This window comes from Pezoporus wallicus, unplaced genomic scaffold (genome assembly GCF_028554395.1).
Source record: "Pezoporus wallicus isolate ANWC-B61680 ecotype Strahan unplaced genomic scaffold, APGP_CSIRO_Pwel_v1 contig_3486, whole genome shotgun sequence".
In the NCBI taxonomy this organism is placed as follows: domain Eukaryota; kingdom Metazoa; phylum Chordata; class Aves; order Psittaciformes; family Psittacidae; genus Pezoporus; species Pezoporus wallicus.
The window spans coordinates 2252298-2267044 of NW_026642292.1; the positions used below are offsets into that span (position 1 = coordinate 2252298).

At 46.9% G+C, this 14747-nt stretch overlaps 1 protein-coding gene and 1 long non-coding RNA gene across 30 annotated transcripts in view; one reads left to right on the plus strand and one right to left on the minus strand.

The window, feature by feature from the left end:
- The window catches only part of NRXN3 (neurexin 3), a 1038145-nt gene that overhangs the window by 383393 nt on the left and 640005 nt on the right, over positions 1 to 14747 (minus strand). For 2 of the 29 annotated variants that reach the window (XM_057428527.1, XM_057428526.1), the window contains exon 1: positions 2452 to 3398. The exons of 25 other annotated variants lie outside the window; for them this stretch is intronic. In XM_057428527.1, coding sequence (XP_057284510.1) covers positions 2452 to 2695 — 244 coding nt within the window. In that variant the 5' untranslated portion in view covers positions 2696 to 3398. Of the gene's footprint in view, positions 1 to 2451; positions 3401 to 14747 lie in introns of those variants that run through there. 2 more of the 29 variants (XM_057428528.1, XM_057428529.1) reach the window with 2 other exon arrangements.
- LOC130609486 (uncharacterized) lies at positions 5060 to 8013 on the plus strand. The gene is made up of 2 exons (XR_008974791.1): positions 5060 to 5344; positions 7797 to 8013. It is a non-coding gene; the product is annotated as an uncharacterized LOC130609486 (long non-coding RNA).

Below are 14747 nucleotides of genomic sequence, written 5' to 3' on the forward strand. Positions count from 1 at the left end.
CATCCAAATTCCAAGGGCCTCTGTCGTGCAACAGTGAAAGAAAACACACATGTGTTTACAGGACCAGCTGTCTTTGTGGTCTCTTTTTTCCCTCCCCCTCTCCCCTTATTCATGGCCAAGGGGGGTTCCATGCCAGCTTTGCTGGATGGCATGATTAGTAAAGGAAAAAAAATACCAGGCTGCCTTATGTACCAGCCTAAGCTCCCCAACCTCTCCATTTCCCTTGATTCTTTACTGCAATGAGAACATAGGAAAAATGCCCATTTCTCACTGAAGTTTGTAACAGCTTTTGCCCAGGGCTCTTAAATGAGGCTTTGCTGGGCTTTCAGGACAGATGGAAAAGTTATCAAGGAGAAAAGAACTACCATTTCCTGACCAGAAAGCAGACCGTGGACTCTCCTGCAGACTACTGCCTGATTTTACATCAAGGCTAACCACTATCACATTTTGTGACATCCTTCTCTCTCCTCACAAGTGACCTATGAGTCAGATTTTGCTACCTCCTTCCATCATAGGAACACTCAGATATAGAAGCTGAGCTGTTGGAAAGAGTTTGGGGCAGGGACTGGCTGATCCCTCACATCCCTCATGTTAGCACAGTAAGGACTCTCTCACATGGTCCTTGAGTATTGCTGCAAATAACAAGGCTCCTGCTGCTAATGATTAATAAGCCATTACTGAGTCTCACATGGATGGTGCTTAACAGATGGTCTTGATGTCTGGCATGGCACTGGTTCCCTTCCCATGTGGGGCCTGAATGTGTTCATCTTGTTTTTTTGGGGTGAATGTAAAATTTGGGATAGAAGTGGGAAATCGATAGGTTGACAGGTTGATGCCACTTGTGCCTGCATAACTGGCTGTGCACCTCCAGCTCGACCTGTTTTACCCAGCACCATTTCAGTCCTGAGCCCTCTGCAGCAGAGTACTGTTCTGCAGTGCCGTGGGTTCTCCCTCCCACACTATTAGAGCACTGTCAACCTGCCCTGCTGTGCTCCCACCACCCTCTTCCTGTGCCCTCCAGCAGCTCTGCCAAAGCACCTCCTGCTAGAGCAGCCCTGCTCTGTTGGTGCTCAGTTGTGACCCACAGCATCTGCCTCTTGGCTTTGTTCCTGCGCCTGTTCCCTCTTCAGTGCACCTCAGCTCAGACCTGCAATACTGGGCTCCTTCTACAACTCCGCTAGTGTACCTATAGCCTTAACTGGAGGTCCATTCATTACTGTGCCATTTGAACTCTTCAGACTGCTCTGCTGGTCATCCAAGCATTTATCTGTGACACTCCAGCTTTCAATATCCCTGTAACAGTGACACAGCCCTGCCAGTACATCCTCCTAGCACCTACTGCAGCCATGTCATGCAGCATTTCAACTGTCCCAGGGCTCTCCCCTCCCTTTCCCTCTCCTTGCAAGTGGTCCTCTCCCTCATTTCTGACACCGGTTCTTCTGGTCCTGCACAGATGTGCTTCGGCAGGTGAGTGCTCCTATGATGGAAGGCCAAAGCTGACCCAGCCCTGCAGAGAAAGTGTCAGGCCCTGGCCTGCCTGCTTGATGTGCTTGAAGCCAAGGGACACAGGACAGAGGAGAGAGGAAAGTGGAGATGAGGGTGTCTACCATGTCAGCCAGACCTGGGCCAACTCCTCTCAGGGCGGGCAGATTCAGGAGAGCTGAGCAAGAGACAGTGCTGGTCCAGCTGCTGAGCATTGCTCAGCATTTCAGTGACAAGATACTGGCAGGTGTCCTCCTGCTCCGTGGGGTCCCTCAGACCCCTTCTTTCCCTTCTCCCTGCTGCCCGAGTGGAAACGTACTCCCTACTATTTCCTGCCCCTGGGTTTCCTGGGAAGCAACTGCCAGGCACTAAGCAGGGAGCCGGGAGCAGCTGTAAGGAGACCTCGCCTTTTCCTTTATGCACCCTGAGCCCCCCGACAACTTCACCCAGGAAAGCTAAGAGTGAGAAAGCAAGCAGCAGGTCAGGGCCCTCCCGCATCGGGGCGGCTGGCGGGGAAGACGCGCCGCTGCAAGAACTATGTCAGCCGCTACGACTCCGTCAAGGACGGAAGCCAGGGAGTTAGTGATGCTCTCTCGGAGGACCCCCAGCCCCAGAGGACTTGGGAGCCGGTGTACCTCTGCCCGCCCCGAGTTGCTCAGCGCTGCCCCCTGGATGGAGTGGCCCAAGCCCGCACCGGCACCCCCCAACTCCGTCCCGCTGGAGCACGCCGGGGGGGGGAAGTTGTCTCTGGAAGCGGCCCGTCTTCAACCCCCAGCTCTGCTCGCGGAGGGGGCAGAGGAAGAAAGCGGAGTTAATGGGGACGGGAGCTAACGGCAGAAATATGAGAGGCTGCGAGGACACCTCCCCCCCACCCCCCCACCCCGGAGTCACAGCCATTGTCCCTGTTCCCCCTCTGCCGCTCCAGCTGCTCTGCAAAAGGGTTAGAAAGAAACAAGAGTGAGAACCCACCGTGTCCTCCTCGGAGGGAGACAGGGGAGCGGTAGATAGAGACAGGCACAGAGTGGTGCTTGCTGCCGTGGAAGTGATGCTCATACTGAGCCTGAGATACAGACGAGGAAGAGGAGGCAGAAGAAGCCAGGTTAGAGGAACTCCACACAGAGCTGACGATACATCCCCAAAAGAGGGAGCACATCCACAGGGTCCAGGCGGGGCGGCGTCCCGAGCAAATGCTGGGGTCTATTCTCAGGTGCATGGTCAAGGCACAAGACACCTATAGACGGGCAGTCTGAATTCCAGCCAGAGAGAGAGAATGAGGTTCATGATGCCAGGGGACTCATGCTAGCAGAAAGGAGAGTCGCTTCCGAGGCTCTAGGGCGGGCGGGCGTTTTCAAAAGGCAAAGAGACAGTAAGTGTCTTGTGCGAGACAGCGAGTGCAAGGAGGGAAGGGGAGGGAGGGGAAAGGTTAGTAACCACACACAGAAGAACAAGACGCGCCGTTTCCCAGGGCTGGATCTACTGTGCTGGGAACCCGACGACAGCACCAAGCCTCCAGGAGAGCGCAGGGGAGCCGCTCATGTCAACGCGGGGGTCCCGGAGCTTGCACTGGTCAGGTTCCTCCAGGATCACGGGGTCCCTGAGGACTTTTCCCTGCCTGCGATCCCCGTCTCTCACTTTGCTGAGAGGGGCTATCGAAAACGAAAAAGAAGAAATAAGCCAGAAACCCCAGGTAGATTTTTTGATTTCTTTTTTTATCCTAATTCCAGGGGGTTCTGTTGCTTCTCCACTAGCAAATGTTGCAATGCAGAACTGGTAGGCACACGCACACGCGCGCACGCACACACACACACACACAGATCTGGATTGTTATCCTCCTTCCACCGGATCCAGGCGACCGAGGGCTCAAGCCGATTAACCCTGCGCAGCCGGGGAGGGCAACACCACGTCTTCCCGGACGGCTGGTCGCGGAGCAGAGGCCGAGGCCGGGGCCGGGCGGCGCGATTCCGGGAGCGGGGCGCGGAGCGAGCTGAGCCGGGGGCGGGATGCTGGCGGCCGGCGCGCCAAGTGCGGGCAACTCCGCCGCGCAGGTGAAGCGCAGCCTGGGCAGCCGGGGAAGCTGCTCCGCGAATGGGCGAGCCGTATGCAAATATCCCGGCCGCGGCGAGCCAATGAGCACGGCGGCAGCTCTCCGCAGAGGGACTGGCTGGCTCCGGCGGGAGGCGGGGCTAGAGGGCGCCCCCGCCCCCGCCATTCATGCGCCGGTGTCTTGCACACGCACCGGCCGTCCCCCGCCCTCTGAGGGGGCGTCGGGGCCCCGGCCCCGGTTCGGCTAGGCCACCCTGGCGAGCCTGGCGGTAGCGGTGGTAGTGGCTATGGCGGCAGCACTGCTGCTGCCAGCAGTGGGAAACAGTCCGGACCCCAAAACTATTAGTAAAGGAGTTCCCCGCTCCCTAAGGGGAACGCCTTGCACCTCACGGGGGACAAGCGCCCGGCATCCACCGCCGCTCAGGCGGCGGCGGCTGTCCGTCTAGAGCGGTCCCTGGGGAATTGCGCCCGCTCCTTCCGTGCGAGAACGGGATGCGCCCGCTTTCTATGGGCACCCCTCAGAGTGTGTGCTGCCGGGAGCGAGAAATGCAACCGCTACCGGCCCTCTCGATGCTACAGGGACGCCCCTAATTAATACCGTCCCCACCGCGCCGACCTGTTCCGCGTGCTCGTCCTGCGGCCGCAGCTGCACAGGAGCGAAGTGAGAACCGGGAAAGACCGTGCTCATTAAAACCCCATACTGCTTTTATAGTAATCATAGAATGGTTTGGGTTGCAAGGGACCTTAAAGCTCATCCAGTGCCAACCCCCCTGCCATGGGCAGGGACACCTTCCACTAGACCAGGTTGCGCAAAGCCCCACCGAGCCTAGCCTTGAACACTGCCAGGGATGGGGCAGCCACAACTTCTCCGGGTAACTTGTGCCGAGCCCTCACCACCGTCATAGTGAAAAACTTCTTCCTAATTTTTTTTTTGTTTTTTTTTTTATTTTAACGCTCCTGCAATAGTAGTCTGAGTCCAACCAGGGGTATTTGCACCTAATCGTTGGACAGCAAGGACTGCCGCCAGAGTTTGCAGCCCATAAATTAATAAATAAAGGCAGCTGCATTATCTAGTAATTTACTGCCTATCAATTTGCATGGCAGAACTCCCCAGCCGCACCAGGGAAGCCAGGCATCAGTGGTGAAGTGACTTACGCTAGAGTCAATAAGGAGCTTTGGAAAAGGAGTCAGCCAGCCCCAGGACTCCTAGCATTGTGCTGCACTGCCTCCCTCTCCTTCATTTAGTCATTCAAACCAGAATAAACTGTTTATGACTAAGTTTCCTTGTTTTCCCCTCCAGAGACACGTTTGTAGGTGTGCACAGATGCGCACGCCTTTGAAACCTCTCGCAAGTGTTTCCCCAATGCAGAGATGCAATGTTTTCAGTCATCGATCTCGATTTGGTACAGTATGTCAGTAACTTGTAATGATCAGCCTGAGCTGCACACCTAGTACTTCTAGCTGAGCCTGATATGCTTGCAATTTATTTTCCAGAAACTTACATTAAAAATGATCTAAATCAAGGGCTAGTGCAGTCAGAAATACCTCAGTGTTTTGCTGGGTTTAATCAATGATTGCAGATGGTAAAGCTGGAAAGCAAGAATATTACTTTCAAATTTATCCAGCATCTGCCACCTAAGAATATCAGAGTGCCATAAAATCTTTTATAAATGAAGCCATTCAGCACCTTTAAGTATTACTTTGCCATTCTGCAGAAAAGGAAATGGCGGTTCAGAGGCATTGGGCCAGTTAGTGACTGATAGACATGGGAACTGAACAGAACAGGCACAGAGATTCTTTATCGTAAACAGTACATGCTGTTAGTATAAACATTTGACTGATTTGGTGGCCATTTGTTAGCCTTAAAGTGTGAATGTTAGCTTTCTTCCCAGCAGGGCTCACAGCTGGAGACAGGGGTGAGTGTCCTGTGGTGCTGGTGCCTGCTGGCTGGTAGATTTGTAGTCCTATGCATAGAGCACAGAATAGTTTTATCATTGCAAGACAACGGTTCCTGGCCTTGAGTTTTGTTGAAGAAGCTGGAGTTGCTGACATGTATTTGGTGAGATATCCAGAAGGATCCCAACTTCAAGAGGAAGCCACCTCCCGCTCCTAACTGTGCTTGGGAGAAGAGGCAGAATATAACCTGGCATGTCACTCTTGCAATGTGGCTGACCCATGAGGATGTTGCTAGCATCCACCTTGAATCCCTCACCACAGAAGTCCTAACTTTAACCCAGTTCACAGACAAAGTACTCTAAAATATTTATTGTGTAGTTAAACTATAGGGGGGCTTGATGTAGGGGAAAGGATATGTACTAAATACACGTCACTGAAAAGCTTGTTTGTAAATACATTTCTGAATACATTTCAGACCCACCTATTTATCAGCAATGCACCAGTGATCTGCCTCCCATCATTTTACTTTTTCTCTGGCTAAAGCATCACAAAAAAGGACCAAACATATCAAACATTACAGGATCAAAATGGACTATAGATCTAAACATTGAGGACTTACTGCTGCTTCTCCAGAAGGCAGTGGTGGAAAACTCACTCATTTGTATGGAAGTGGATGTGTTTTAGGAAGCACTGCTCTAGAGGGAAGAGCAGAAGAACTTCATGGATACATTCCTTGCCACTTTGCTGCAACTATTTGCCCTGTTGCTGAAAGATGGAAGAAAAGAAACAAAAACCAAAAACCAAAAGGAGGGACATTTTGTTGAGTGAAGTATGGTAGGGTAGCATCCTTGGGCTCTTACTTCCCCTTTAACAGTCTGTCAAACCACATACTCTTCTCTGTACTTGAGCCCCTGCTCATGCTGGCCACCTCTTTGGCTGCTGCAGGTGGCACAGCCCTTAATGAACAATAAATTACCAAGCTCCAAAACAAATCACTGATGTTTTCCTCATTCAGTCTTCCACCAATCCTTCCCCACATACAGAAGGGTACCAGCTTAGGTGCCGGGGATGTACAAAGCGGATGAGCATCACTTCAAACTGCCCTGGTCAGAGACAGAAAATGCCTAGGAATCCCTCAACAGGAGAAACAGCTGCTGTGTGCTGTCCTGGGTAAACCGCCCTAGACAAAAAGGAGAAAGGCCAAGAAAGCCAAACTGTAGGAGCACAACATAAAAAACTGGGAAGCTGGCTATAAATACATCATAGGGTTCTGGTGACACCATAAAGTGCTGGAACTTTACTCTGCCTTGCTTTATTAGGTGTCAGTGGATGTATTTACTACCCTGTAATTCACAGGTGGCTCATTTATTTAGCACTACTACTGCAGGAAGAGGGCAGATTTCAATTGCAGTTTCCCCTCTTGGGTTGCAAGGGAAAGTTTATAGTTAGAAGTTTCAGCAACATTATTCCCACCGGATTTACTCCAAAAGAGGAACTGTTATTTTCCTATTAGTTTATTTCATCCGGGTAAACATACAGTCTAAATGCCCTTGAATCTTCAGAACTGGGATGGTTACCTTAAAGGATGATGGTTCTTATCATAAGTTGCTTCCCACAGATAAGAGAAAAATTGTCTTGTTTCTTACATAGCTCTTTCTTTTACTAAAAGAGCAGAGGGACACCATATTCTGTAGAAGTGAGAAATAATAAAGCAATTGTTTCTGAGTTTTAGAATCCCAGAAAGAGAGCCAGTTGGCTTCAAGCCCAGGAAAAGTACAACTCTCTCTATATTTCTCATTAAATCTTAGTTGTTAATTATTTTGCTGCACCCAGAACTGGAAAAGTCAGCTCTGCTCTAAAATCACAGATCTCAAACTGGATCCAAAGGGGAATCACCATTAGCTTTTAGTAATACAGGGTGACTGCCAGAGATGACAGCACTGGCTCCACCCAGCACAAACTAAGTACAGCATTAGCTAGTGCATTGCCATATAATAAGGTTAAGAGAATAAGGTCAGCTAGAGCAGCCTGTCACTGAAGAGCTTTACCCAAACAGAACTGTTTCTCCCAAGGTTCAAAACAGTCTCTTTTTTCTTTTCTTTTTTTTCAAATGTACTTTTCCAAGAACAAGGAAGGCAAGAACAGGTTCCGCTTATGATCTTAAAATAGTGTCTTCAATAAAATAAAATAAACCTGAGGGGACTGCATGCTGTAGAGAGCTTAGGACTGGCATATAGACACCTTTGTCTTTAGCAAGCTACTTTAAACACTGTGACCGAAAAGCTGGTAAGTTCCTCAGTCCTGCCAGCAGAATTAACTGCTCTGAGACTAGTCCCTGGTGCCACACTGTCCTTGTCATCACTGCTTCTCTGCAGGCAGCCTCAAGAGGCAGGTAAGACCCAGCAACACCAAAGAATTATTAGTGTCTGCTGATCCAGAGGGAAAAGGAAGGGTTGCTCCAGGCCAGGGCTGAAGTCCATGCACACAGTTGCTGCTATGCAGTACTTTTTCTGCGTGTAACAAATGAGCTGCAGTCCCTGTAGTTCTTGGTTTTATTCTGTACCTTTGAAAATAAAGAGCAACCTATTCTCAGACTTCTGTGCTTTCCTTTAGCCTTCAGTAAGTTCAGTTACCTACAGAAGTTCAGGCCTGTGCCTTATGTGTTACCAGTGACATAGGGCAGGTCTAATTCTTGTTTCAGTTCAGCTCCAAGGGACCACAGTTTGCCACAAGCAGCTAATACAGAAGCTTTGGAACCTTGTTTTGTTCTCATTCATATCAGGGTGAGTAAATTCAACAGACCCAGTAGACTGACAACCATGAAGGAAGATCTGACCCTTGATGTTCATTAGTGAAAAGTAAAATGCAAGCTGATTACAACCAGTTACCCTGGGCTAGCAGTAAATTAGCCAAAAGCAACAGTAACCACCGAGAGCTTTGACAGAAGATGAGAGGACAAACTCAGTTCTGTCAGGTGTCCAATTTAAGGGCCAGAAATCCTGCAAAGTTCAGGCTTTCATTTTCTGAAATTTCACACCTATAGTCCTATGTTAGTGGAAACAAGCAAGAACAAGTGGACACACACACACACAGATACAGTAATATATCTCTTTTTGATAGGCAGTGATCAATTGGGCAAGAGGCAATGTCAGAATTTGTTGTTGCAAACTGACAATAACATGTTAGAATTGCCCCTGTTTACTAGAATGTGCGTATAAAGGACAATCCAGTGTACTCAGCACTATGTAAACTGACAGAAGCGTAGAGGCCCTTCCCAAGAGAGCTTACAGACTTGCTGGAAAAGAATGAGCCAACATTGCTGGACAAGTTTTGTGAGCACATGGCACCTTTTTTGGTGTAAGTCTGCTAGTCTGTGAACCTAAGAGAATGGAAAGGCTTAGACACTAGCAATAGCAGCTTCACACAGGAACACTAACGCAACTGATTTCATCCATAGGCTTGTAAGTTTCCATTCAAAGATCTCTGAATGTGCCGCAGATACCCCTGGCTACCTGCACAGGACACCAGTAAGCTTCCTTTCTTCTAAAGCTATATCAGAAATTAAGAGAAGATTCTTCTCACAGTTTGGACCACCTACAAGATCAGTAATTATGAATGTGCTTTGTGCTAAATGATGGATGCTGAGGTTTGGTTTACTTCAATCATAATGAGGAGCTCTGATTACTCAAGTAGCTACCATCTCTCCTTCTCTCACACAAACACCTTTGTCTACCTCTGGGATAGTTTATCAAAGAGGGCTAAGCAGGCTCTAGTCTGCCTATCAGGCAGATATATCTCACAACACAAAACTGATCCGGTGCTGCTAGAGAGCTCTTTCCTCCAGGAAGGCTGGAACTGCATATATTCCTTTTACTCTCAGTAGAAGTTGGGTTCAATCACAAAACCATGGAATGGCTAGGGTTAGAAGAGACCTTAAAGATCATCAAGTTCCAACCACCCTGCTATGGACAGGGACACCTTCCACTAGACCAGGTTGCTCAAAGCCCTGTCAAATCTCACCTTGAACACTGCCAGGGATGGGGCAGCCACAGCTTCTCGGGGCAATCTGCTCCAGGGCCTCACCACCTTCACAATAAAGGTAATCCTGCTACGTAATCTAAATCTACCTTCTTTCAGTTTGGCAGCTGCTCAGATCTTGTCAGGCCGAGAAACAGAACCTGCTTCTACTTCTTGTGTCATTTTGGAGCAATGTGACTTTTTCCTCAAAGGTTTGTTTAGACTCGGAAAGATTACAGAAACTGGAAGTTTGAAGAAATCAGGGTTGTCCACCGCTCAACCTTAAACAGTTATTGAGTCACCAATGAAGGAAAGGAGCCTGATGGTTTAAGTTCCTGACATTTCTGTCACAGAATTCACACTTCAGTATCTCTACTATCTACGTTTCACTGAGGATATCAGAATAAAATAGTAGTGACCCGTAGCATGTGCTGAGACTGATTTCCATCTTTTGTAACAGCCCCCTTTTACAGGTAGGCAACTTTCTAACCAACTCTGCAATTAGCCTGATTTTATGTTGAGCCAAATTCATCTCTAGCAAAACTTCTAGCAACTGGTGGAGGAATGCAAGTAGCTACTATGTTTATGGAAACAAAAATATGTGTGTCTTACTCCTCCTGTGGTTGGAATCAATACTGGCAAGCCTAAGGTGAAGGCAAACAGCCTGTTACCATCCTAGGTGTGTGCTGCTGCAGTCCCTTGCCTTGAGTGACTCTCACAGCAGTGAGAAGTTAGGCATACCAGCAGATCACGGAGGAAGATGTGTGACCTATTGTCATCTTGGCCATATCTATTCTGTAGATCTAGATTTAGCTCTCCAAGGTGCCCTGTTCCAGTCCAGCATCTTACACACTAGTGGCTAAATATTAGCACTGCAGAACTAACGTTTTATTTATGTCACAAATTCTTAGTGTGGAAGAGCTGGGAAATTGTTTTTAAGAGCTCTGAATTCTAAAAGTTAAATAGTACCTGAAAGGCTGAAGTAAAAAGAGACAGGGAATAGACAGAGTTGAAATATCTGCTGCAATAAATAGGGAACTATTTTAAATTTTATCCGTGAAAGCAGAAAGGAGACTTCTATTTTCCTTTTGCACTCAAAGAAATCTTGTCTGACACAGAAAGGTAAAGCTGGAAAAACCGTTGCTTTTGCTTCCTTAAACTGGCTTCTGTGCTAATGAAAAGTGAGCTCTCTAATACACACTGTGCACAGGCTCCCCTCTGCTTCTCTTCTCTCTTCCACCTATCGTCTTGTCTGGCTTTTGCCTGTAATAACCTGTTCATCTCACAGCAATAACTGTCAGGTGTCTGGTGTTGCTATAGTCTCCCAACTGCTGAAAAAAGAATTAAAAGAAAAGCAAAGAAAGATGTAGGGGTAAAATCTTTCAATGACACAAGTGTCTCGCTGCCAGCCAGCCAAAGAGTGAAAAGTCTCCCGTGGCCAAGCCTGCTGGTGTGGGAGCTGCTGGTAGGTGTAATTTCCTAAGATGTATACCTTGCCTGTGTGTAGAAGATGAAGACAGAAAGAAGGTCAGAGCAGCCAAAGCTAAAAAAAAACAAAACAAAAAAACAATTGGAAGGACAAAAGATGACACATTCTTCTGCTTTTAACCCTGAAAGACCCCATGGTGCACAGCCTGTGGCAAACCGACATACTGGCAAAGGCATAACGAACAATAAGACCATTAGATGGCCTTCTCCTCACCCAAAGGAAGCAGTCGTTTTTACATGCAGTGCCTGTGCTTCACAACCTGCACAGGCTGGTACACAGTATGCAGTCTCTCAGCCACAGTAGAAATTAATTTCTTTCCTCTAGGTAACTAGGCTCATAATAGACAAGACAGCCAGGAACTTCAGGAGGCTACCTAGTCCATCTCTCTGTGACAAGGCAGGGTAAACTTTACCTACAACATTACTGGTGATGTCTAACAGTGATGACGAGCCAGTGCCTCTGGGAGCAGTATGAATCAGTATATAGCAACTATCAACAGCATTTTTTTTTCTTTTTCACAAATCTGCTGTAGTCAAAGAAATGGCTTGTGGCACCTATAAATTACAAACACATTAATCAGGATATAATTAGCATTAACTTTCCTTGTGCCCACATATAAAGGTACTAAAACACTATAACTAACAGCAGTATGTAATGTGATGGTGTGTGGAGACATACATATAAGCATTTCACTATGTGAGCAACATGACGACCAAATAAGCAAACAAGGTGTGGTTAGTTGCTCAAAGGAGGCAACCAAGTACCAAAAAAGTTGCAACAAAGAACAAGATAAGTGTAAGGGATGCAAACATGCAAGGCATCCTGCTGAAAACACAAGAAGCGAGTTAGGAAAAAATAACAAGAGAAACATCACTGTTAGCAGCTGGAGACTCCACTTCTGAGAGAGTGAAAGCAGCATTAAAACATCAGGTATGAAAAGGGACATTGGATATGGAAGACAAGACAGCATCACTTCCGACTTCCCTTATCCTTTTCTTCTTACCTCTTATCCTTCTGCAGCTGAGACCATCAAGGACAGTAGCTGGCAGTGCTAACTATACAGATTTGGTTCTATGGAACTATATAGTTACAGTTAATTTAGGAATACATGTTAAAGGCTAACAGTTTTGTATATAAAGTAATAAGTAATGATAATCACTGAGAATGAACCATTAGCATAAAGTGTGTTGCTAATTAAGGAATTCACTGAAGTTTCATTTTCAAGTTTAAAACTGGCCTGAATTGTCAGCCTTCTAAACAGTCTCTTCCAGTCTGTAATTCCCTAACTCACACATACATAGACACACATATTTTCAGTTAATATTACGGTCTGTTACTTCTTGCCCTATCACAGAAGAAAGATTATTTTCTTCCTCTTCACAGATACCACTTACATATGTACATATGTCCCTCCTTCCTAGACAAGGACATTTGTCCTGTTTTCCCTTAGAGGTACATGGGGTTTAGATTGTGTTCATTACTGCTCATTTCCTAAAGACTTTTTCCAAATAGCTACATTTTCCTTGAAGTGCAATGCTCCAGACTGGATGCAGTACTTCAGATGAAGTCTCATGAGCACTGCATATGGAACAATTATTTCACGTATCTCATTGATGATACTCCCGTCTACATTGCTTGTCAGACATTTGTCCCTCTTACATAGAAGGAGGGCTTACATTAGCACCCTGATGACTACTTCCAGTTTTATATTCTGTAACATGGAAGATATGGCTAAGCTTTGGTCCACAAGTTCCTAGGCATTTTTCAGAAAGATTTTGTAAAGGTTTTGCAACTTTCAGAAAATGCAGCTTAGGTCACTGTATGCTGGGATGGGTAGTAGTACAGCCTCAGCTGTTTCCTGCTGATAAATTTAATATTACTGAATTCAGGCCCTGGCTACAAGGCATGCAACACACCCATACGAACAAATCAAATAGATGGAAGCAAAATACACTCCAACTCCATTTGTGGCAACTGATCAGAGGACTTACTGAGACACTTGGTCTCCAGGAGAGAACCTCAAGAATAAATGTAAGAAGCATGAATTGCTTTATAAACATCTCTCTCCTTGTGAAGCATCTCACTCTCCTATCATTCCCCAGGGTCTCAAACTCCACTCTACCCACACATGCGCCTCCAGTGCTGCAGGTCTCCTGAGATACCACCAATTTCTTTGTCAAATCCTCCATCCTGCCTGTGATTCAAAGAGTTTTTGTGCTAGTTACATGGATACAAAAAGCCTGCTTCCTCAAACTGAACACTTCCCTTTACCCAGCACCCTCGTCTATGAGCAAAATGGGAGGGGATTTGTGTAGAGGGAGGCACCTAGCAGCAATAAAAAGTCACTGGAGCTGCTAACATCAGAGCAAGTGCAGACGTCAGGCATACATGGCCTTTAAGTACCAGGCAGATGTGAGAATCTGGAAGTGGAAACAACGAAGGAGGAAGAGCAACACACTCCCTTACTGATAAGGTGTATACAACAGACAAGGAAGGCATAAACTGCCCGCAACACAGATGTACTATTTATTGGACAGGACAGTGAAAAAAACTCCAGCTACTCATTGTAAAGTGCCAAGGGAAAAGCTAATGAGAGGGATGCAGGGATTACATTTAAGGTAATCAGATACATACAAATACATGTGCATGCACACACGTGTTTCTTCTTTGCTCTCTCGTTAGTAGCCACTTATCCCTTCCTTAGACTACCAGCCAGGGACAACTACAGAAGAAACCAGAGAAGGGGAAAATAGGGAAATGCCTGCATAACCTATAAAGGGAGCTCACCTGAAGAATGACACATTTTTTTTTTCCCCTTCTGAGCTTCTGGTTGGTCACACAAAAGCTATCTGCACCTTGGACCAATTCATCCCTTAAGTCATCCCTCAAGTTATAATCAGATCTGCATCATTTTAACTAGTTGCCATGTTTCACCTCCCTCCCCTTTTCATATCAGGCACCAAAAGTGAGCACTCAGGATGGAAAAGCACAGTCTGTCATTGACTCCTCCAGGGTATTGGCAGAAGTATGGTGGATACTGTGAGGATGAAAGAAATCTGAGTGGTCTTCAGGATGACTAACTCTGAATCATTCTGTTGCTGTATTCATCTCTGCATTCTGATCTCCTCCTGCACAAAAATCAGAAGGTAGGTATTCTGTGACAGCTCAAGCTACCAAAAATCCCCCCAAAAGATTGAAAGCAGTATGAATAAACATATATACAGGTGATCTGTGTAACACCTTTTCTTGCACAAAGAAGCTTCTTACCCGCTACCAGACCCTACACTAGACGTAATCCTCAGAAATGTAGCAGCAGGCAGATAAAAAGAGGGCATCTGATATTCTTGGCTACCTGAAAATACGTTGTTCTATAAGCAGCAGAACTACAGAAATAAATGAGTAAGAATTGAGGCTTCAAGTTTCCCCTTTGTCACCCCCCCCCCATAGTCACTATAATAATGTCACCACATCACCCTCAGTTCCCCCCCACATTCTCCCACATTCCCTCCTCTGATGTGCTCAGATTTTCATCATATTTCCTTACCCCCCTTGTATCACCTTTAATTTCCTTCCCCACTCATGTCTTGCTTTGGCTGAGGAAGAGGCAGCCTGTATTGCAGCAGGTTCAGAGCTGCAAGCCTACCAGCTGGTAGACCAGCCCTTATGGCTCAGCAGGTATGAGGAACAAGTTTCTGTATAAATTCAGTATCTCTTGGGCTTCAATGATTCTGTCAAATGTGGTGATTGCTGGCCAGGTGACCAAAGGCGCTCTGGCCAAACAGAGTGATTGCAGAAGCATCATTTTCTTAGAAAAAGAGAC